Source organism: Labrus mixtus, chromosome 14 (assembly GCF_963584025.1).
Source record: "Labrus mixtus chromosome 14, fLabMix1.1, whole genome shotgun sequence".
NCBI lineage: Eukaryota > Metazoa > Chordata > Actinopteri > Labriformes > Labridae > Labrus > Labrus mixtus.
Window position 1 is genome coordinate 16,917,470 of NC_083625.1, and position 23,027 is coordinate 16,940,496.

The window sequence follows — 23,027 nt, forward strand, 5'->3', positions numbered from 1 at the left end:
GCTAACAACAACCAGTGAATGACTTCTTCTTCTTCTTCTTCTTTTGGGTTGATTGGAGGTTGGCAAACAGTTTTAAGGCACATTACCGCCACCTACCGGACTGGAGTGTGGCAAAAAATATAGGCAATAATAAAAACAACAAAAACTATATTATCTCTATTATTTTAGTTTTTTTTTTTTAAATGTCTTTAATTTATTGTTTATTTTACAAGACCCAGTTCCCATAATATTTAATACAGTGTTGATCTCTAATTGTTTAAATTCTTTCCTTAACCTCCTCCTCTCACCCTCATAAAAACTGCATCCACGAGAACATGCTTTGCTGATTCTGGCTGATCACAGTGGGTACATAAGCCGGTTGTGTGTTTGCCTATTATGTGTATTGTTGAGTCCTGTGTGTCCAACTAGGAGCCCGGTAGTCACTGCCTCTTCCCTTGGGTTCCTGCACCAACTTGTTTTTGAATGTTACTAGAGACGTCGCCTATCACCTAAATCCTTAGACTCTGCCTTACTTACTTTTATCTGTAATTCGACTGTTTTTGTATGCAATATGTCTGCACCCTCTGTCATTTCCTCCTACTCCTACACAGTGACGTCTTTGTTGTTTTCTGCTTTATGGCCACTGGCACTCAGCTTTCAGGTTCATTGCCGCCACCAACTGTGTTGGAGTTTGGACCAGAGTTGTTAAAGCTCCTCCTTGATTAAAGCTCTTCCTTTCCAGATTTCCATATAATTGTTTTAAAGTGTTCTCTCTTTCTCTGGATAATTTCTGGCATTGTAAAAGGACATGCAGGTCTACCAATCCCTCTGCATTGTTAATATTATACTGTGGGGTGTTTGTTTAATGAATACAGTGTTTTATTGAGACTTATGACCACCTCTAAGCCTTGTTATAATATCTTCCTCTGCACTCCTGTTCGTTGCCCTATACCCACTTTAAACTTTAATTTATAAAGGTGATGCCTGTCTCCCAAATTTGTGACCATTCTTTTATAATGTCTTTTGAGGATTCCTTTTAGCTTCCATTTTACTAAGTGCCATATCCATAATGTTATCCTGTGTGTGTTTAGGGCCAATTTTGCTATAGTTTATCTGCATGTTCATGAATTCCCTTTATCCCTCTGTGCACTTACAGATGAATCCAGTGTATTTGTTTTTTACTGTAGTAAACTAACAAGTATTGTGGGTTCCTCTTTTAACTGAATATGGTAAAGTTGGGATAGGCCCACTTAATGCAAAACTTGTGCTTCCTGTTTTAGAATCCCTTGATCCATCAGTGAATACTTGAACATATGATAAAATGTTTGCATCCAAGCTTCAACTAACTGCAGTACTTCAAATAATTTTTGTTGCCAATTTTCCAGAATGTAAAAATTAACTTTAGCTGGGAGATACAACCATGGAGGTGTAACTGGTGTACTGTCAGGGTAAATCTTTTCTGGCTTAAGGTCATGTCTCTGGCTATTTTATAACTGCTCCATGCAAACCACCCTCCCTGCATGTGAAAATCAGTTGTTGGAAGATATCTTCAAAATATACCCTTGTAAATTTGTTCAGTCTGCTTAGATAATTGGTTTCTTAAATATAGCCAAACAGAATTCATTGAAGCCAAGATGAGTAAAGATAATTTACTATGAACTAAAAAAGGTCAAATGTGTCATAACGTAGTACTCTAGGAATCAGAGAGACAGAATCAATTAGTAATAGCCTGGTATTCAGCCAAGGCAGTGACCGTCACAAATGTTCATTAGATTCTTAAAGAACAGATTTTTAGATCATTTTTATAATGAATGAACAGGCATATTGGTTCTGCCGTTATTCAGTCTAAGATAGACTTCCTTAACTTCAGCAAACTTTAGCCTTTCCAATGTCTCTGCCTGCGAATGTCAAATAAGATTGTATAATTTAATGCAATCATACACATACAAGCACTATTACATAAGCCAACAAATAAATCAGACAGGATCAAACGTAAAGGATCGAATAAAGAAAAACACAAAATACAATTAATCCTCTCATATAATATTTAAGTTAATGCTATTATGGTGGATGGTGTCATATTACCCTTACATTACTGTAACCTGCTGACATTGCTGTTGGTAATTACACCACCATGTGGCTTCACATGAGAAAAGACTGTCTAAATACAGCATTGCTCATAGTTACAACTTGTGTTACGAGTTTAATTATCCTGGTATGGTTTATTTTTTTTTAATTAGTATTATATAGGCCTATTTCATATTTCAATATAGTCCTACCGAATTTATATTAATTCCATGCATGTACTCCATATACTGCCATACCCACTTTCCTCAGGTCCACTGGCACAATTGAGCAGCTGTTTTTCTAACAATTTGCATGTGCGTGCGTATGTAGATTAGATAGATAGATAGATAGATAGAGAGAGAGAGAGAGAGATAGATAGAGAGAGAGATAGATAGAGAGAGAGAGAGAGAGAGAGAGAGAGAGAGAGATAGATAGATAGATAGATAGATAGATAGATAGATAGATAGATATAGATAGATAGATAGATAGATAGATATAGATAGATAGATAGATAGATAGATAGATAGATAGATAGATAGATAGATAGATAGATAGATAGATAGTTTTAGTTTAATGTGATAGTGATAGGCTATACTTCTGTTCTGATAGCCTTATTTTCTTTTGAACTTTTTATTCTTGTTTTGCTGAAACTCCCGATTTGCCACGTTTGCAGAAATGTGGCTTATTTTATTTTATTTTACAAAGCATATGGCTACCTATTAGCAGTTGAATATCTCTCATGCTTTCCGTCTCACATAATGCTCCGGCGCAGACCATCGTCTGGAGGTGACGTCACCGACAGGGCGGGGCCAACATTCCAACTGCCGTCTACTTTTGTCTCTACGTGGAGGAGGCAGGACTGCACACTGGACGCTGTCTGGACTTTCAGGCGCACCGACAGTGAGTACCAATTTCCTGGCAATTTTATAGATTAACAACTACCTAGAGCTGGTCTTTGTCTCAGAAGCTTTTACTTTAAAAAAAACAAAAACATCCTTGTCCTAGTGTTTCCTTTCTGTGAACGCGGTTATCCTCTGTTTTGAGAGGTTGAATCTGCTGGAGTATACAGGTATAGTTTCCTGCCCATGAAACTTGCATGTCTGTCGCTAGCAGACTAGCGTTAGCTACACCTTCACTGTTGTCAGGATGGGTGCTAGAAATACCGATATTCCCAAAGAGTCGCCAAGTTCTTTAATTTTGTGACATAGTAGCCTAACTATTAGAAATAGTATCTGTGTTTTAAAGACATAACTCTGAATACTTGTAACTCAGCATGTTAATGTTAGGGTGTATTGAAATAACGTGTCATGTTTTCTTTGAGGGTTTTTTTTTTTTTGGGGGGGGGGGGGGGGGGGACATTAGGTTTGAGAAAATAACAAATGTCATGGAAGGAGCAATGAGACGAGGTTTGTTCCTTGGAATTGGCATAGCGGGAGTCTGCACTGTTTTTTTTTACAATGTTCTCAGTTCACAGTATAGAGACTTTATGTTAATAATATAGTCTATGGTCCACAGGCTGGCGCATAGAAGAGCCATACATGAATATACTTAGGACTACACATGAAGCCTTTACTCAAGGTGTAGCTGTAAGTGAGAGGGCCATGAATAACTTCACTGATCAGTTACCTGATGACAGATCGCGTAGTTTCCTGACACACAATGCAAGCACTATTCTAATAAATATTTAGCTGTGGAATAAATTGAACCAGCCTCCCACTTTCTGTGCCACATTTCCTTTGAAATAATAGGACTCATTTGCAGGGTGGAACTCACAAAGTGAACAAGTGATCAACTTTTTTAGGTCAGGTTTCTCCTAAAACAAAGCATTGTTCAGTGCGTTTTATATAGTAATAATGATAATAGAAAACTTTATTTATGCTCCTTTAAAAACGCTAGTTACAAATTGCTTTACAGCAACAAGATAGAAAACAATGTGGCATGATAAAATAACAAAAAATAAATTATACTATGCTGTTCAAGGTTTTAGCTCAGAAATTGGGTTGTCTGGTTAGTGAGTCTGTTTTTGGTGCTCTTGTAGGACAGTGGTCTATGTGAACTTGTTTGCTGCTCTGATTGATTTTCCAGATTTTTCCTGTAGAGACATCTGGGTCTGCAGCACTTGTACATCTGGCATCCCGATTGCGTGTTATTTTAACTTACCTTTTTAAAACTGACTTGGAGCAAGAATTATGTTACATACAGCCACCATTCAGTAAAGTATTTCATGTTCTCTGTCCTCCCTTCAGGTGTTGTTTGGCTTGTTAGGGGTCTTTGAGAGAGATTTGGCAGAAAATTGCTCAAGACAAAACTGTTAAATCCATTTCTTAGGACAGGACTCGGGACAAACCATTGTTCTCTTGTCAGAGGGGAAAAAAGTGCTTTTACGCTAGTTTATTTTAACTGTACCTGCCTTTACCCTTAATGGCATGGTCAAATTGTCCCATGAGTGTGCACATGTGGTATGTGAACTATGCTTCACAGCAGCTGAAGTGAAATTCAAGTTCCTTTGTTCATGCTGCAGAACCACACACGAGTACGTAGTGTTTTAGATACAGACATTACATGCTGCCGTTACCCGTCAGCATGTAAAGACAAACCAGACGATCAAGAAAGGGGTGGGTGTGTGCTTGTGTTTTGTTTCAACATTTGCAGACGCTCACACCTCTGCAAGTGAACAGGTTTCCCCACTCTCTGTGTTTGAAGATTTTAAACAGGTGCCTTGTTTAAGGAAGCGAAAGTGATCAAGTTACTCTTTTATTTTTAAAGAGCCTTATGGTTTGCCTTAACCCCCTCCTGTTAAGGCATTTACATATTAAGCATAAATATCGCTTAACAAATGTGGTTTTATCCTAAATTGAACCACTTGATTTTACATACAATATGGGTAATGGGTAAAGTATGCAATTGAAAATATATATATTTTTACATTTGTTTTTGGTAGGCGTCTTGTGACCCCCTCTGTGTCCTGCAACCCCCACTTTGGGAATCACTGGCGTTGAGGACCGTTTTGAGTGAGATGTAGTGGATTACCTTGGCCAAAGTCTTTTTCTATATTTATCATATTTCATACAAAAATATTGTAATAATGGCTCATAAATCACCACAAAGAAGTTGGTGCACTTTGTTTGAAGGTCAGGGGTCAGCTATAACCTTGGAGCAAGGAGCGATGCAGTTTATTGCTAAAGGGCACACGTCATGCTTGCGTGAGAAATAGGCGGTATAATGCATTTGAGCTGTATCATTATTTCATTTTTAAAAGATAATGCTTTAATGTGCCTTTTTCAAGTTATGACCCACCCTTATAGGTGTGGCTGCTCCCAACTGATTCAGCAGCACCTCAATAACCTGTCGAATGACATTCTTGAATGATGGTTTATGGGGATTCCTGTGTTAACCCATTTGCTAGCTTAGGCCTCTTTATGGTCTGCTTCCTTGTTTACTACGAGGTATTATTTCATTAAAGTAATGTACTACTGAAAGCAAGTTATAGAAATGAGGGACAATGTCAAGGGACCATTTAATTTGAATATTTCCATGATGACTCATCGATGCCTAGTTTCCTGAGCTTTTATAACACCCCTTAGCCCAGCCCAGGGCATCATACTTACAGCTGTAAATGATGTAAGAGGTGTGTAAACTCCATGTACAGTGTTTGTTTTCGTCACCTCCTCCTTACCTGTCAGTATGTCTGTGCTGATCTGTGCCACAAAAGCTTTAGAGGAAATAAATGGCCTGTGCGTTACAGGCTGTTGGGAGTAAATATGACTCAGTTTGCCTCACATCTGCAGCCGATTGTGACTGAATAAAATCGCCCATGTTCCTTTTACAGACGTTGTTGGGTGTGTTCATATGAACTTGACCACACTTGGGAAGGGTGCCCAATCTATTTGTGTGCCTCACATTTCCCATGTAACTGTGTGGATGAAACACTGGCAGACGGGGTGTGTCGGCTTTACACATTTAACTCAGCCATCTGTGAACAGGCTTTGGCTTTAAATCGACTGAAAGATCCATCAAAGGCGATTGTAAACAGTGTAAATGAGATGTTTCTGGCTCAACAATTAATGCTGATGCTTGGAAAGAAGTGCTTGTTTGTGGGTGATATCTTGCTTTAAAAGAACAGCAAGAGAACTGAAAGGGAGTCTTGGATGAGTAGTGAAATGTCCCGAAGGCTACAAAGCTAGTCCTGTTGCTCTTGTTTTGCTACTAGATATCATGTGACCTGGAGGACTGAAAGATATGTGTAGAGGCCTTTGTTGTTTATTTCTATTTCATTGTACTGCATCCCCCAATTTACAGGGCTCTACTGAAATGGGATTTTTAAGACAGATACCACACAATTTTGGTGTGGACAATTTTGGTGTGGACAAACTCACTAATTAACGATACAGCAGACGATATAGTTTACTTTTGAGCTGGGATGAAAATAGATCTTTGTATGTTTTCTTTCTGAGATATAGTCATTTGAAATTAAAGTAAAAGACACCAGATAAATGCGGTGTCTTTTATTTGTACATTATTCAAAATTTTAATCAAACAATTCTAATTGCTTTATTTTGGTTTTTAATTAATTTTATTATTTCCAATCTAAACATCAAACACACTGGGTCCATCCCTGAGAACCATTCTGACACACACATGGAGTAGGAGTAGGAAAGGTGGCGAGAGAACAGTAGGAGCGGCATGTAACTTCATAAACTTCACAAATAAACCTGTGGCTTGAAATTGTCTTACTCGAATGTCATCAAGCATTTCTAATGATGTTCACAGTCATGTTTAGTCTCCATGACCAACCCAGTGATTATAACTTCTAATTTATTCTAATGAAAGCTCACTGTCTTCAGCTGCCTGTGACTCACACAACACCTCATTGTGTGCACTGCAGGTGAAGCTGCTAAAAGTCAACAATCAGTGACACATCCGCGCCGTTAAAGGTCCGTATATGTGGCCACAGCATTAACAATACCGGGATGAAGTGCGTCTGCCTCCAGCGTCATGCTGTGGTATCTGTGATGGCAGCAGCGTCTCCTGTAGCCTATGCAGTTTTACATGCATGGGGCACACAGACTCTGCATGCACAGTAGTTAGTTCTGTGACTACTGATGATGATATCAGACAGACTTATTGAAGATTAGTCATGGAAACAATGAAACTTGCAGTTTTGGTTTACATAATAGACAAAAGTGGCAGCATGACATACTTCAGGTCACCTGACTGAAATTTCACGTCCTGTGTTGTGACTATTGAGCATGCGCACCTCGCAATCAGGATGATAAAAAAGATATATTGTTCAGCCCTATTTCAAACTAGCCTGGGGGTTGGGTGGTCTTGGTATGGAACCTTTTTATTAACAGGTTTACTAACATATACTCGGCAGTTCAGAAGCCGATATCTGAACAGCTCTCATTTTACTATACAATGAGAATATATCAGAAAAACAGAAAGTATACCATGTATCCGTTTTAACTGTTATCAACTAATGTCAGTTGGTATCTATAACTAAGTAGGCAAACACAAGCAGCTCCATAAAGAGGCTGGCTAGTGGCTACTGTTCAGAGTGCAGGATTTTTCTCCTCTCTTAGAGGCAGCACACGGTCCAGCTGTCAAAGACTGCAACTGTCTTTGGAGCCTGACACTCTGAACTCATTTTCTTCCCTTACACAGGATTTATTACCGCAGTGTGTTTCACCAATAACAAACCCTCTATTCTTCTGTACCACGAGTGATATGGCTCACATTTGTGCTCTGCCATCTGTGCCTTTGCTCCATGTACTTGACCCCTCTTATGTTTCTACTCTCCAGTCTCTGCCGAGGGTGTGACAAGGGCTGACAGGGCACATAATGTTTGTCGGCCCTTAGTGTAGCCCGGCTGACTTCAGCAGCCACATTTCACAACCTTTTGGAGAAAAGTTAAATATAGCAACCGTGGTATCGTCATTTTCCTAATGGTTTAGTCAGGGGTTTGTGCTTGCCCCAATTGAGTGTTTCTCTTCATAAGAAAACGCGGTGTTCCCTGTGATTCATCTGAAAGCATCTGTTTGATAAATATTACAAACCTTGTTATTCTTTGAACAGGATTGTACAATATTGATTATGATTTCATGAGTTACTGTCCTGATTTTGTTCAACAAGTGTTATTTCGTCACTTTTTTCTTTGTTCATATAGTATTTCAGGAAGTGAGTCATATCTCAGCGACCACATGTAAACTGTTGAACCATCTGTCATGAAAACTATTAATAGTTTCATTCATGAAAGAGGATGAACGGATATTGGACTCGGTTCATTGTTGCTCTGCTTGTGTTTGTGCTGGAGAGGCTGTTGTGGCCACAAACAGAAACCTTTTGAGATATTTAACACAATATATAAAAACTATTACAAACACTCGGGTGGATTTTTGATCCATTTGACGAATGCGACATTTAACAAGTAGGGTTTGTTGAAACCTGTGGCCTTGCCCGGGATTTCTGACTAACACACACAGTTAAAAAAAACATCACCAATCTGTGCTTAAAATCAGGAAATGGGACATCTTTTCAGTCTGGAAAAATCGGTGATCCCTAGCTACCCGCAGCATAATAACCTCATCTTTGTTTTCTGAACACTTGTGTTGGAGAGGAATGCCATCATACCAGTTTAGCCTTGGAAAACGAAGCAATCCAGCCCGCTCTGCTCTCTGTGAGTGAAGCTCGATCTGCCCAGGCCTCAAGCATTCCTCTGCCACACAAAATGGGAAGGAGGTACTCAGAGGAATTCCTTATTTCAGTCATTTTCAGCTTGTTGCTGCTTTGTGTTTTTTTTGGTCAACCAGAATAACTCGGGGGAATGATTCTGGTTGGCTGTTATGTGGCTTGAGTCTGTACATGGTCAAATGAATCTCTCTGCTGGGTGATGACACTTTTCTCTCCTAAAATACAAAAAAAAAAAGTCCAAACTGCTTCAAGATGAACCTCAACCAGAAGCAGCCGGAAGTCATTACAGCTGGCTCAGTTAGCATGAGCGATAACTTAACATTACAGATACAATGGTTTAACACAACATACTTTAAAAAGGTCAGATTTTTGAGGGGGTGCTTTCGCAGCTACCGTATTTATTCGAAAAGGTTGTAACATTTCATCAAATCACCTTAAATGCTTAAGTGGTCTCTTTTCTCTGTCTGGTTTTTTGAACAGCATGGGGTTGTTGCTACACAATGGAACTAACAGGAAATTACTTTGATTATGGGAGAGAGGCCGTTTATAGAAGGAAAAGCGCTCAAGAGAAAGTAAAGATATGATCAGAAGGGGTGGGGATCAACAGGGATCGGGCGGATATATGAAGTCCTATTTTGAGAGTTTTTCGACCTGTCAGAAAAGTTTTGTTCCAAATGTAGAGAAAAGGTCATTTTCTCTATAGGAGGCAGAAAGAGGCACGACAGTGAGCAGTGAGGTGTTTGACTTGAGTTAAGAAGAGGTGGAGATCCCGTCATGGGTTGCTTTCACAGGGTTTGTGGCGGCCTGGATAAGCTGCAGCAATAAGTCAGTAAATAAATCAATCAGTTCACTTTAAGAAAGAAAAGAAATGTGATTCCAAATGGATTTCGTGTTTTTAAATTTTTTACTTTCAGGGATATTTAAAGCGAACATGTCTTAAAATTGCTGGTTCCAGCTTATTTAATGTTTTCTGCTTCTCTTTGTGATTTTCAACAGTTAATGTAGATTATTTTGTTATTTCTCTGTTTGTTAATGAGAAGACATTATAAAACATGTCTTTGCGCTTATTCAAATTGAAATAAGCATTTTTCACAATTTTGACATTTTATCGACAACTCGATGAAGTGTGAATATCGTAGTCAGATGAATAGAAAATGAAAATGACCTTTATTTAAACTCTGTCACTTTGAGACCCTGTTAACGATTCTTTCTTGGTTTCCTCCCTTCAGTCTCACATTTCTCTGAGTGACCCACTCAGGTCAATCACAGAAAAATGTCTGGAAACATATCAAAAGAGGATATAGAGGAGATGAGGGAGTCCTTTGGGAAATTTGGTAAGTAAAAGCCATGTCACCTTGATTTAGTTTTGTTAGTTCAATCATTTTACAATAATCCAAATATTGGCAAGGCATGTTACATAAAGCACCATTTCTACATGTGGCAACGCAAAGTGCTTTACAGAGTTAAAAACAGAGTATAAAGAACATTCATTAAATATGACCACAGTAAGATAATCAAATACAAAATATATGAAAATGTAAGATCAATAAACAAGTAAATAAGCAAGGCAAGTTTATTTCTATTGCACAATTCAGCAACAAGGCGATTCAAAGCATCACAACATAAACCCTTTTCACACATACGGAAATCTCCTGAAAAACTTGGCTACCCGGAGGGGATATAGGTTATATGTGAACGCAAACAGCTGCATTTTTCGCGCGGTCTTTACCGGACTTTCTCCGGACAGACCCCTAGTATTTTTTCCGCAGAAAATCCGAGTGAGCTGATGTCTGAACGCGGCCGAATATACTCCGGAGATTTCAACTAGAGCCAATAGAAAGAGAATGACGTTTATATACAGTGACTGCATAAAGTGTCTGCAGGCGACCACTACGATCTCCATGCACGTTATTAAACGGCTGCATTATGTTTTCTGGTCGTCAGTATGTTGTTCTCCTCTCTCTTGTGGATGTTGTCATTCCATTGCACTAAACATAACATTGATATAAAGGCAAATATTCTCATTATAACGTCGTGTAGCGGACTCTGTTTCTTCGGCCGCTACATCCGCGTTGTTTTTTTATGTCACGTCTTACCTCAGGAAATCCCCCGACCCCCCTCCCCTCTGACAGGGATAGTCCCCTGCTGTGAGGAGCATATGTGAACGGCTAGGTCGGGAGAATCTCCAGAGCGGTCCTCCTGTAATTATCTCGATATTATCCGGAGTGCATATGTGAAAACGGCTATAGAGAAAAAGAAACATTAACATTTAAAAATGACAAAAACAACAATTAATCACAGAGAAGACTTAGTATGAAAATATGTTTGAAAAAATAAAATAAGATCCAAAAGAAATACAGAAATATGACATGAAGACATTAAAAATTGAAATATATACACCATATTTAGTTGGGACAGAATTCCAGAAGTAATCGGCTCTGCGTGTACAAGAGAAATCCAACGCTCTGAAGTCCCTGACCACAGAGTCTTACTGTCCCGCCAGAGTCACCAGCAGGCGACTCAGATTCACCTGCTGGTCTTTCCTAATCGAAATGAACTTTGTTTAACAATCCACCTCAGAACGTCTTCCCTAGGATTCAGGCTCACAGTTTGTTCAGTCTGTGTCGAGTCACAGTTCACAGGCTGGATCAGACCTCCAGTTATACCCAACATGGGCACCCTACACAGCCCAACTCTCACCATTTGCAACTTAAAATGCCCAGAATTTGTTCAAATGATTAACTAAAATTGAAAATGAATTCAAAGATAATAAAAAAGGCAGTTAAAACAGAAGCTAAAATATAGAAGGAGTTATATATTTTTTTTAAAACATAAAAGTAATAGTGCAAAGGGGTATTTTAAAGATTTTACAAAAGCTAGTGATTGAATTGAAAGAATCAAGTGAAAGTAGATAAGTGACTGCATTTATGGCAAGGCAACAGTAAATAAAATGTGTTAAGATCTGTTTGAGATGAGCTAACAGGTGAAGTGTAAATAGTATGAAGTAATTCTAGCATTAGTTTCAGCCCAATATTAACCTTGCTTCCTTGTGTCTAATTGTTCCGTTTGTGTTTCTGTAGATCTGGACGGCAATGGATTTATTTGTGATTATGAACTCCACGAAGTCCTCAAAGAGTCCGGCCATCCCCTCCCAAGATACATGGTTCGAGAGATCGTTCAGAAACTGGATCGCGACAAGGATAACAGGATCAGCTTTGAAGAGTTTTTGTCGGTACGTTAAGCAGCTCATGCTGCTTAGCTTCACAAGTTTTTATGTTCTGTTCAGAGCAACTTTTAATGCAAGTCGGGCTTTGTTTTGTGCTCTGCCCACCTGGTCCTCCTTCATAAAAACAACTTTCAGCAGTTTCTTTAAGCACGATAGAGTGGAAAGGCCTCTACAAACCCCACACAGGAAATGTGGAAGTGAGGTCAGCAAAGTGGTGTGAGTTCTAGTATTTAGTTTCATCAGCGATGAGGGAGTAGTCATTCATATACAAGAGTGTCAGGGTCAACCAAATCTACTGTTGCTGTGTTTGGTATTTTATATGTTCATTTAAATATCCTGACTAAGCCTGAACTTTTTAATAAAACCAGACAAAAAAATAAAATACATTTCCCCTGAATTTATACAGAAATCTCTAATGGTGTAAAAAAGCAAAACAGACAATCAGATATCAAATATTTTTGTGTGTCTTTTTTAAAGCCTTTCGCTGCTTTTCCTGGATGATATTCAGATGAAAAAAAGTGAAAAGTTTTTACTTTCCCATGGCAAAGTTTCACAGTGAGAAAATATATAAGGAAATTAAAAAGAGGTAGGATTACATTCTTCTGAGAGTACTACAGAAGCATATTCAGGTAATGTTAAGCATAGAGATAAGATGTATTCTTCACAGCAGCTATACAAAAACCTTCTCTAAGAAATTTGAATTTAGAACCATGGAATTAATTTAATTATAATTAAAAAGGTAAAGTGATTAAAACAATTCATCTATCCTAGTCATCTATCCTCCAAGCATCTGATCTCTTTTTTAACAATCTGTTTGAGAAGATTAGGACACATGTTCTCTGGTTACTTTCCAAACACAGTGTGTCTGCAGGTTAGAAAATGTTTTGTTGTAACCTTTTTGAGGCCCTAAGAAAAAGATGTCTAGAAAAAAATAATTTTGAAGCACATCATTTTAAAGCAGAGCAAGTTTAATGCCAACCCAGCATGTGATGCTTGTCATTCATTCTGTGTCCTACAGCCTTTTCTGTCCTTTAAAAAAATCCTTACTTACATAACTCCAAAAATGCCCAAAGGTAAATCAAAACAAACAAAAAAACATGTTATTACATTTTTTTGGATAATTTTTTTAGTCCCAATGATGTGTTGCTGTGTTTGTGTTTTTGGGGGAAGGAAGGACATTTGGGAAGATTTAGCTGCTAAACTGCACTGGCCACTATGTTAGAAAGGTGTGTGCTCCTCCATCATGTTATAGTGGATTAAAAAATGAATCTGAATCCGCCTTAAAATGTGAAAATGACATTTAAAAAAAAAGCTTTTTTGCAGAATTGACTAGTTGCAAATACCTTGTTGTGCTAACTTCTTTTACCGGTTGTGGCCAAAAAAAAGTGCCAGCTGGCAGTGTGGCCGTATGAGTGAGTGACTGTGGTAAATGGTGCTGCGCTGTCTTTAACTGTTTCACTGTGCCAGGCTGAATAGCTCATTGTGGTCACAGCAGCGCCTGTGGGGCTGAGGTCACTGATGAAGCAGCGATTACTTCAGGTTCAGGAAGTATCACAGTTATTACTGCAGAATATGTATTGTCAAAGCTGCTTTGTCTGCAGCTGCTCACAAGTTGTGTACTACTGATAAGCTGAAGTAGTATATGGACTCGCACCACAGAGCTCTCTATCGTCAGAGTAGTTGAGTTTGATTTAATGTTCAGGGATAATTATTTAATGTCGGGTTTCAGGCCTACAGAGGAGGTTAACTGCTGTAGCTCTGGTGGTTTACTGTTACTGTCCATATGATTGCATAATAGCCCTCACGCTCAATGCTCTTATACTTGGATTAGATGTGTGTTGAATACACAGGTTCGCTTCAGATCACTGAGGTGTACAGTTGCTTTTATGAAGCCATCAGCCGAATGTTTTCCTTGAGTATTTTCTTTCTATTCGAAGTATCTTCTCAGCCCTGTAGCAGGTTTATGTTTTCATACCAGGGTGGATAAATTCCTGCTGTGCTGCTTTGTCTGCAGAATGACCTTGGTGGTTACAAGAAGCCAGACAACACAACAAAGGAAAAAACTAAACAGCTGGTCGAACTGAACAGAAGATGGTTGATGCTTTAAGACGAAACAAAAAACAATTCTCAGATTAATTAAAAAAAAAAAGCAATGAATGAGTATTGGTAGCAAGAAAAAGAATATATACAAAATGTGTTATCAGTCAAATACACAGAAAAATGTTGTAATCAAACAGCATGGATATATCTGGGTATGATTTCTAAGCGATTTGTAGATTCCTTTACTTCACGGCTGCATTATTGGGTTCACACGTACAGCAATCCTTTGTAACTGTTCTGCTAGAAAGTTGACTTTTATGAGGCCTTGTGATCATTTTTTATGAAAATGATGTTAAAGCAGTGAGGTCATAGTCTGTGATCGTGTTGAGTGCATTATTTTTGGAGGTGTTTCTAATGTAAATATACAATCAGATACTCCCATTTCTGCAAATACCAAGAACTGAACATCATCATCATTGGCTTTTAATAGTAGAATGGTTGGCGGTGCTGTTCAACTGAAAGCTACTACTGTGAAGCTGATACTAATCACATTAGCAGAGAATGATTATGTTTGTTACAGCAGAATCAGTTCATTAAGAATAAATTGTAATATAAATATTAAGAAGCTTAAATTACGTGGCAAAAATGTACATAAATAATTTGTCAATTTCAGTGTTTTTTTAGAGAGAGAGAGAAATAAAAAGAGAGATGCAGTAAAGGTCCTCGGTTAGTAACTTCAGTGTGCTGCTGCAGAAAGGACTCAGCCATAATATGGTATCTGAGTAAACATGTGAGCTACCAGTACCCACCAAATGATGCAGGTTTTTTGATGAATAGTTTCATTAGTCTGTATTGTTGTTGTTTCAGATTGTCAAGGAGTTAAAGGGTAGTGAAATAGCAAAAACTTTCCGGAAGGCCATCAACAAAAAGGAAGGCATCCTGGCAATTGGAGGGACTTCTGAGCTATCCAGCGAAGGGACACAACACTCGTTCTCTGGTAAAGACGCATGGATATTGTCCTTCCTATATCTAGTCACGTCTGATGATTTTATATAGTGTTTTTTTTTTCTGTGTACCCTTTTCTCAGCAGCTACAGATGCTCAATTTACCAATACAGACATTGTAATGGACAATGTGACTTAAATTATGAAATATGACAGTGTCATGTTGAAATATTTAACCCTCAGGCATCAGTTTAATTTACTACCTTCTTAAGTCACTAAGGACAAAAATGTCCACTTCCAAAAAACTGCTATAAAAATAGAACAGATTGATTTTTCTACTTTTTCTGCATACATCTCTTAAACAACTTCAGCCCTGCTCAAAACTACCAAACATTCAGTCATTTTAAGGAATTTAACCCCCTAAATGCCAGTTTGATTACTTGATGTCACTGTTGTTATTTATGAATAACATGAGGCATGAGGGACTGTCATCATTTTGCTTTTCACTGACACCTGTGTATAATCCACTTTCCAGAGGAGGAGCGATATGCCTTTGTGAACTGGATCAACACGGCTCTGGAAAATGACCCTGACTGCCAACACGTCCTGCCCATGGATCCCAACACAGACTCTCTTTTCAAGTCTGTCAAAGATGGTATAGTCCTCTGGTGAGAGTTCCTGTTTTCACTTTAACACAGACACACCCCCCTCCCTTACCTAACTATCATTCTTAAATAAATATCAAATACCTGCATCTCACTGCACTCACGGCTACGAACACATTCTGGCTGGAAAAAGGCAAATAGGAGTCTGTAGGCTAAAAGGGATGTAAATCACCCATAAAACATTCTTAAAGAGGAGATATTGATATTTAATTAATTAAAATGTTTAATTGTTGAGACTTTTGAAATGCTTTATTACAAAGTATTCTAACATTAAGGAGGACAAAGCTCGACTCCAAATACTTTAATTTCATGTACCATAGCCAGAGTTTATAAACATTCGTCTTCTGCAACTTTTGGTTGCTACTGTATATCTTCCTTATTTTACTATGTTGACACTGTATGAAACGTGATAAAACTTCATGTCTGGTTTTGTATGTTTGCACAGCAAAATGATCAACCTGTCAGTTCCAGACACTATTGATGAGAGGACCATCAATAAGAAGAAAAGAACACTGTTTACAGAGCAGGTAAATTCAACATCTGACTAGCTGCTGTTTCTCTTACTTTCAATGGTAATGCTCCAACAGCTGATGCTCGGTACCTTTACAGGAGAATCTCAACCTGGCCCTCAACTCAGCGTCTGCTATCGGCTGCCATGTGGTGAACATCGGTGCTTTAGACCTGAGCGAGGGGAAGCCCCATCTGGTACTGGGCCTGCTGTGGCAGATCATCAAAATTGGCCTGTTTGCTGACATTGAGCTCAGCCGAAATGAAGGTACCTGATATCTGATAGGTCCATTACATTACTCTTATTAGAGTCTGTGTTGTCATCATTAGGGTTTCCTGGTCTGTTGTCAAGTAGCCTTACTGATCATTAACACCCCTGACAGCACTGGCAGCCCTGCTAAGAGACGGGGAAACCCTGGAGGACCTGATGAAGTTGTCTCCAGAAGAACTGCTGTTGCGCTGGGCAAACTATCACCTGGAAAATGCTGGCCAGCCTAAGATAAACAACTTCAGCTCTGACATCAAGGTGGGCCTATTCCCTAACATTGAACCAACAGTTAACACAAACGTTGCAGATATTGAAACCACTCAGATTTAAAAAAAAAAAAAAAAAAATTAATATATGAAAATCGTTTCAGTTTTAGAGCTGTTTGGGACAGTCTGTAGGTTTTCTTCACACGTACTTCTCTGGCAACAAGGTTCACCAACAGGGATATCTATCAGCACAATAACTGACTTTGTTTGTACTAGCACTCGCAAAAAATCCACCTCAGAAAATAGGATTGAGTGGGTAGTGTCTCTTTTTGGTTAACATTGGAAAACTTTCAAGTGTACATGTTGATGATTGGGTTTTGGTTAAAAAGCATAAAATCCTTTTGGAGCTTTTTACTAAGTTCAGATAACTTTGCATGTAACCTCTCCCAAACGAAGTATGACGGGCTGACTCAAAACAGAGTGATTAAGATGCTCATTTGTGTCCAGTCCCATCACACTGTACAGACAGTACAACATCACTGGAGATCACAGACAATCATTTAGACCAGCAAAAAATATTTGATTGTATTAAGCTGTATTTAGCATTATGCTAATTTGCTATAAAGAAATCATATAACTGTTTTCATACAGTTATACATAAAATAACTGTATTTATACAAACATATAAAAAAGTATCATCACTTATATAATTTTGTATTATGCTGTTATAGTAGTATGGTTGTATTGCATTGCTCTAATATACTTACTTGAGATGATACTGTGTTCTTAGTTATCTTTTCATTAAGTTTAAAATGTTTTTTAAGGTTTCTGTTATTATGTCATAAAACCGTTTATATGTATGGACAGAGATAACTATTGTGCTGCTGGTAGAGCACTTTGGGGATCGATAAAGATCTACGTTAAGCAAGAAGCAATCCTTTCTGCAATGGGACATGTTAAGAATTTGTTGGTTGAAAAAACCTCATTTCACTGTAGGGTGTTGTCTCTGTATAAATCAACCAGACAGACATAGTACATTCTGCACCTGTCTCTTACACCTGTGTGGTTACCTGTGTTTTTTTTTCTCATTGCTCTCTGTTTATTGAATATGTATGAAGACATCAGAAGTTGTCTGAGATACTTTTTATATTTGCCTTAAGTAGTTTTTGACTAGTGCCCAGTTTGCATTTAGTTTGGTTTGATACCAGCAGAGGAAAGAAGTAAGAGATAAGTATGCTGTGCAGAGTTAATACTTACTAAGATCAGATTCACATTACTTCACCAAGACTGCAACTATCTTAAACGTGTACAATGTTTAATTTTGTAAAATAATTCCAAATCTAAGTATATTGTATTCTTTTTCAGGACTCCAGGGCCTATTTCCACCTACTGAACCAAATCTCTCCAAAAGGCACAGATGAAGACAAGCCATGCATAGACATCAGCATGGCAGGCCTCAGTGTAAGCATTTTGACAGTCAGCACCCATAGCTGAGTATCTTTACCACATGGTAACAGCTGTCCAGTGTCTCTGATTGGAGCATGTGTTCTGTGTGTTGTTCAGGAGAAAGACGACGTGAAGAGGGCAGAGGCCATGCTGCAGCAGGCTGACAGGCTTGGCTGTCGACAGTTTGTCACTCCAAATGACGTCGTCAGCGGAAACCCCAAACTCAACCTTGCCTTTGTGGCCAATCTTTTCAACAAATATCCAGCACTGACCAAACCTGAGAACGAGGACATTGATTGGGGACTGTTGGAAGGTGTGTATGGAGAGCAGAACAAAATCTACTTCCTTAAGCCTTAAACCTTAAACCCAGCCCAAAGCCATGTATAGCTAGGTGCAAATGGTGCAGCGTGTTTTTATATCTGTACCTCCTTGCTATCCAGGTGAGACACGGGAAGAAAGGACATTCAGAAACTGGATGAACTCACTGGGAGTGAACCCACATGTCAACCATCTGTATGGGTAAGTACTAGCTTTTCTAGTCTTCTGACTACTCAAAGTGCTTTTTACACCGCAGGTCACACCTTCACATTCACACCAATTCACACACTGATGGCAGAGGTTGCTATGTAAAGTGACAATTAGTATTGGATATCCCATTCATATACATTTACACACCACCAACAAAGCAGATGCAACTTGGGGTTAAGTGTCCTGCCAAAGGGCACATCGGACATGTAGCTGCAGGAGCTGGGATCGAACCCCCAACCTGATCTCACCTTCTTTTCTCATGTCTTATTTAATTCATGTTTTCAAAACAACCTTGTCTTGTAGAGATCTACAGGATGCCATGGTCATCCTTCAACTCTATGAGAAGATTAAAGTCAGCGTCGACTGGAACAACAAAGTCAACATGCCTCCTTACCCCAAACTGGGAACCTACATGAAAAAGGTAAATCAGGTTTCTGTTAATCCCCACTAGACAAGAAAGAAAACTCTTTGCCAATCTTTTTTCACCCCCGTCCCCGTCCCCGTCCCCGTCCCCGTCCCCGTCCCCGTCCCCGTCCCCGTCCCCGTCCCTGTTATTTTGTGTTGTAGTTGGAGAATTGTAACTATGCAGTGGAACGGGGCCATGAAGCTAAGTTCTCCCTTGTTGGAATCGCTGGGGTCGACCTGATTGATGGCAACCCTACCCTGACCCTGGCTCTGGTGTGGCAGCTGATGAGAAGGTGAGACACAGCATGAGGATGGCTCAAATAGAAATACAACTCCAACATGTGTTAACACAACATCACATATTTGGTTTGCATAAAAAAAACATTTTGGCATTGTTAAAGGTAAAGATGTAGGGTTTTCTAAATCTCAGTGACGGGGTCAATTTATAAAATATATATTTAGTAATTAAATTCATTAAGACAAGACGAAAAATACTTAACTTCATTCACTTACTCTGGGAAGAAGGAATAAATCATGAATGTGTTAGAACATGTTGCATGCTGTTACAATGGGATAAAATAAAGTTGTTTAATTTTCTGTCAAATTCAAGTAAAATGTTAAACTTAAGTGTACAGTTCATATGCTTATAAACACCCTGCCGCTCCTTCACTCTTCCAGATATACGTTGAATGTGCTGGAAGACCTGGGTGAGGGACAGAAAGTAAACGATGACATCATTGTAAAATGGGTGAACAAAACATTGGCGGAAGCTGGAAAAACAACAAAGATTTCAAGCTTTAAGGTAAGCCTAGTTTGCCTTATATCTCTTATTTCTCTTAACACTGCTGTGTGTGTAGATTTCGTTTAATTTATTTAGTATAAAACTTGAAGAAAAAAAAGCATTGTCAGTCTTGTTATAACATGGTCTTAAATGGGGGTGAAGTGTGATGTCATATTTCCCTCAGTTAGCTGTTTAGGAGCATAATATGCAGTTAAAAGAAAGTAGATCTTTTCAGCTTACTTGTTTTCTTTCTCATGCTGTTTCTAAAGTCAAAAATAAAATAAAAATTTTTTTTAAATTAAATTTAGCAAGATTTCATTATGAATATGCTTTTTAATGAAGTAATATCACATGAGAGGGAGTTCTGTTCTTCATATCAGCCAGAATGGGATTTGGTCAGCCCAACCTTAAGTGTGGTTTTTACTTTTATACAACAATATTTATACAAAACTAAAACTTAACGTTAAAGCACAAAGGATTAACAAACACTAGATTATTGTTTTTGTTTAACAACCAACAAATAAGCAATTTTCCTCAGTGATTTCTACTGTGTGTATGTCTGCATGTTACCACAGACCCACTCCTTTATATCATGTACATGATTCATGATGTTACTCGTTTATAAAGAGTCTGTGGACTGTCTCTTATGTGGCCTGTTTAATGAATCAATAGAGTGAAAGACCATTTTGCTGCTAAAACAATATTCAGAACACCTGAGGGAGACTAATGCATAACATTATCATACAGGATAATCTCTCCAGTGCTGTTTTATTTTATATCAGCACTCATTGAATGCCTCTAGCCATATCAAATTACTGTTGTAGAATGAAGGTAATATGTTGTGTGTGTGTGTGTGTGTGTGTGTGTGTGTGTGGTGTGTGGTGTGTGTTGTGTGTGTTGTGTGTGTGTGTTACATGTTTAATGTGTGTGTCATGTGGGGATCAGGACAAAGACATCAGCAGCAGCATGGCAGTACTGGAACTGATAGACGCCATCCAGCCAAACTGTGTCGACTATGATCTGATAAAAACCGGCAGTCTCAGTGAGGAAGACAAGCTAGAAAATGCCAAGTAAGATCTTTTATTACACACAATAGAGAGGAAGCCTTTTGCCATTATTTTGGAAATGATGTGTTCATATACTGTTGAATTCATTAGCCCCTCTCTCATTCCCAGATATGCCGTCTCTATGGCGAGGAAAATCGGAGCCCGTGTCTATGCCCTCCCAGAAGATCTCGTTGAGGTCAGATGCAAAATGGTGATGACGGTGTTTGCCTGCTTGATGGGTCGGGGAATGAAGCGGTGTTAAGAGACTGTCCGAGATCATAGTGACACTTTACCAACTACCCCCAAGCCATTTTGAAAGAGCAAGAGCTCTCCCAACTGAAGAAATGAAGAGACAAAGATTTTTTTGTTGTTGTCATATGAGAATAACATGATGATATGAAGTACAAAATCCGAATTTGCATGTATCCCACCTCTTTTGAGGTGTTTACTGAAGTATGTGCTTTTCTCTTATTTAAAAATGAGTCCAAAATACTAAAATGTCCAAAGAGAAGGCTCGTTACTTGTTACATTCAATATGCCAACTTCCTGTTCGATGTATAAGAATACCGTTTTATAAAGCCAATATGCATATTTCCAGCTGCAAGGTTGTTTACATATTTTTACTCTGACTCATAAGTAAATACTATCCATGAATTAGAAACACACACATTCCTGATTACTATACTGATGATGAAATGCTTGACCAGGTAAAGAAAAATGTCAGAGGTGGAATATTTAGGTGAAGCACAGGTTGAAAAAACACCCAAACCTCCTCTCTTATTTAATCAAGTACAAGCATGTCTTAATAACTGGCACTATGAACTTATACATATCGCTATACAGAAGCCATACGGTCAAGTTATAGAAATGACCAGCCTGATGTGCTGTCTGTATTCCTTTGCTCGTCTTCTTTGTTTCTTGGGATTATTACAGGAGGTAAACGCTGTTTTGGTGAACTGTCTGGTCTATGATGTAAGGGAATTTTTTTTTTTCTGTCTGTTACGTTGGATGAGGAGCCGGCCGACTGGACTCTGCTGGCTTCTGCTGTGCCTTCTTATATCAAAGATGACTTGTAAAAGCTTTGAGGTTTTCTGTTTTATTATTGTACTCAACATTACCAAATATAAACAGTTACTTCATTCCAGGTAGTTTGATGATACTCAGTGACAGCGGCCAAATTGTATTTGGTGTCTTGTTCATGTCTACCCTAAAGTGCTTTACAATAAATATGAATTTTAAAGCTACTATTGTGTGCTATCTTTTTAAGTTACAGTAAAGGCAACTACGATAGAAAATATCTGACCACAGGTCAACTGTGCTCCCAGGTTTGAGCCTGACTGCATTTGCTGCAGACTTTTGAAAAACATTTTTTAAGAAAGACAGGTTCTGATGTGTAGGGCAGACATTTGTCGCTGACATTGGTAAGAAGTGAATATTTTTCAAATTCAAAAAGTTTAGCTCTATTGATAGATCAGGCGTCCCATAAATTAATTCTTCATATTTCAAACATTGACATAAGCATGTTTAAAACCTGGTACAAAGCCAGTTTCAGTATAAATAGCTCATTTATTTAAGTTTAAAGATGTGGGAGGATTATTTTGAATAACTATTTCTGTTTGGAATATATTGTGGCTTAGAGTTTTGCACACATTTGCATAATTAAGGGTTAGGCTGAGTTGTCTGACGGGGGGATGTATTGTAGCTGTTTGCCAGGAGGCTTAAATTGAGATAGCATTTTTAACATGGCATCAACCATTGTTGGGCTTCAAAACACTTCTTCAGAAACCAAGGGATAACATCGATTAGACTTGATTTTTATAGTCTATTCCTATTCATTGGCATTGGCCAAAAAAAAAGCTAGCTTTCAAAACGGCAACTGAAACTAACAGACCAAGAAATTATGTCATTATAAAAGTCTTTATTTTTATATAAAAATGTCAAATAAGAATTGAAATCCAACCACTGAGCTTGCAAAGACATGTAAAAATGCAAAAGCCAGTTAGCTTAGAAAAACAAACCATTTCTCAACTGAGCCTCCACCTGCCAGCACATCTTTGAAATTAATGAGTGCATTAATGATTTTGAGTTTATTGTATTTCATATGAAACACAAATTGTAAAAATGCTAAACCTAAAGAAAGAAGTCCTACGCCTTTTTCATTAAAATCTTATCTTAACTGAAAACAGGGACTGAGTCCTCGCCTGCAGAACCATTTAGGTCTATAACAAC

At 38.4% G+C, this 23,027-nt stretch overlaps 1 protein-coding gene across 2 annotated transcripts; it reads left to right on the forward strand.

The window, feature by feature from the left end:
* Positions 1-2,812: 2,812 nt before the first annotated feature.
* LOC132988258 (plastin-3-like) lies at positions 2,813-22,042 on the forward strand. 2 transcript variants are annotated; one of them, XM_061055535.1, is made up of 16 exons: positions 2,813-2,946; positions 9,966-10,070; positions 11,817-11,968; positions 14,870-14,999; positions 15,482-15,614; positions 16,057-16,138; positions 16,221-16,386; positions 16,502-16,644; positions 17,958-18,053; positions 18,156-18,351; positions 18,479-18,557; positions 18,870-18,987; positions 19,134-19,264; positions 19,650-19,773; positions 20,698-20,822; positions 20,928-22,042. In XM_061055535.1, the coding sequence occupies exons 2-16, from the start codon at positions 10,010-10,012 to the stop codon at positions 21,058-21,060; spliced, it is 1,869 nt and encodes a 622-aa protein (XP_060911518.1). In that variant the 5' UTR covers positions 2,813-2,946; positions 9,966-10,009; the 3' UTR covers positions 21,061-22,042. The 2 variants fall into 2 exon arrangements, with proteins under 2 accessions (XP_060911518.1, XP_060911519.1); XM_061055536.1 differs by lacking the exon at positions 2,813-2,946 and adding an exon at positions 3,097-3,115.
* The last annotated feature ends 985 nt before the right edge of the window (positions 22,043-23,027 follow it).

Bases quoted from the DNA above. Each gene is read 5' to 3' on its own strand.
- LOC132988258 (XM_061055535.1), top strand. From the start codon at position 10,010: ATGTCTGGAAACATATCAAAAGAGGATATAGAGGAGATGAGGGAGTCC. The intron at 11,969-14,869 runs GTACGTTAAGCA...TTGTTGTTTCAG, and splicing joins GCTTTGAAGAGTTTTTGTCG to ATTGTCAAGGAGTTAAAGGG. The intron at 15,000-15,481 runs GTAAAGACGCAT...TCCACTTTCCAG, and splicing joins GACACAACACTCGTTCTCTG to AGGAGGAGCGATATGCCTTT.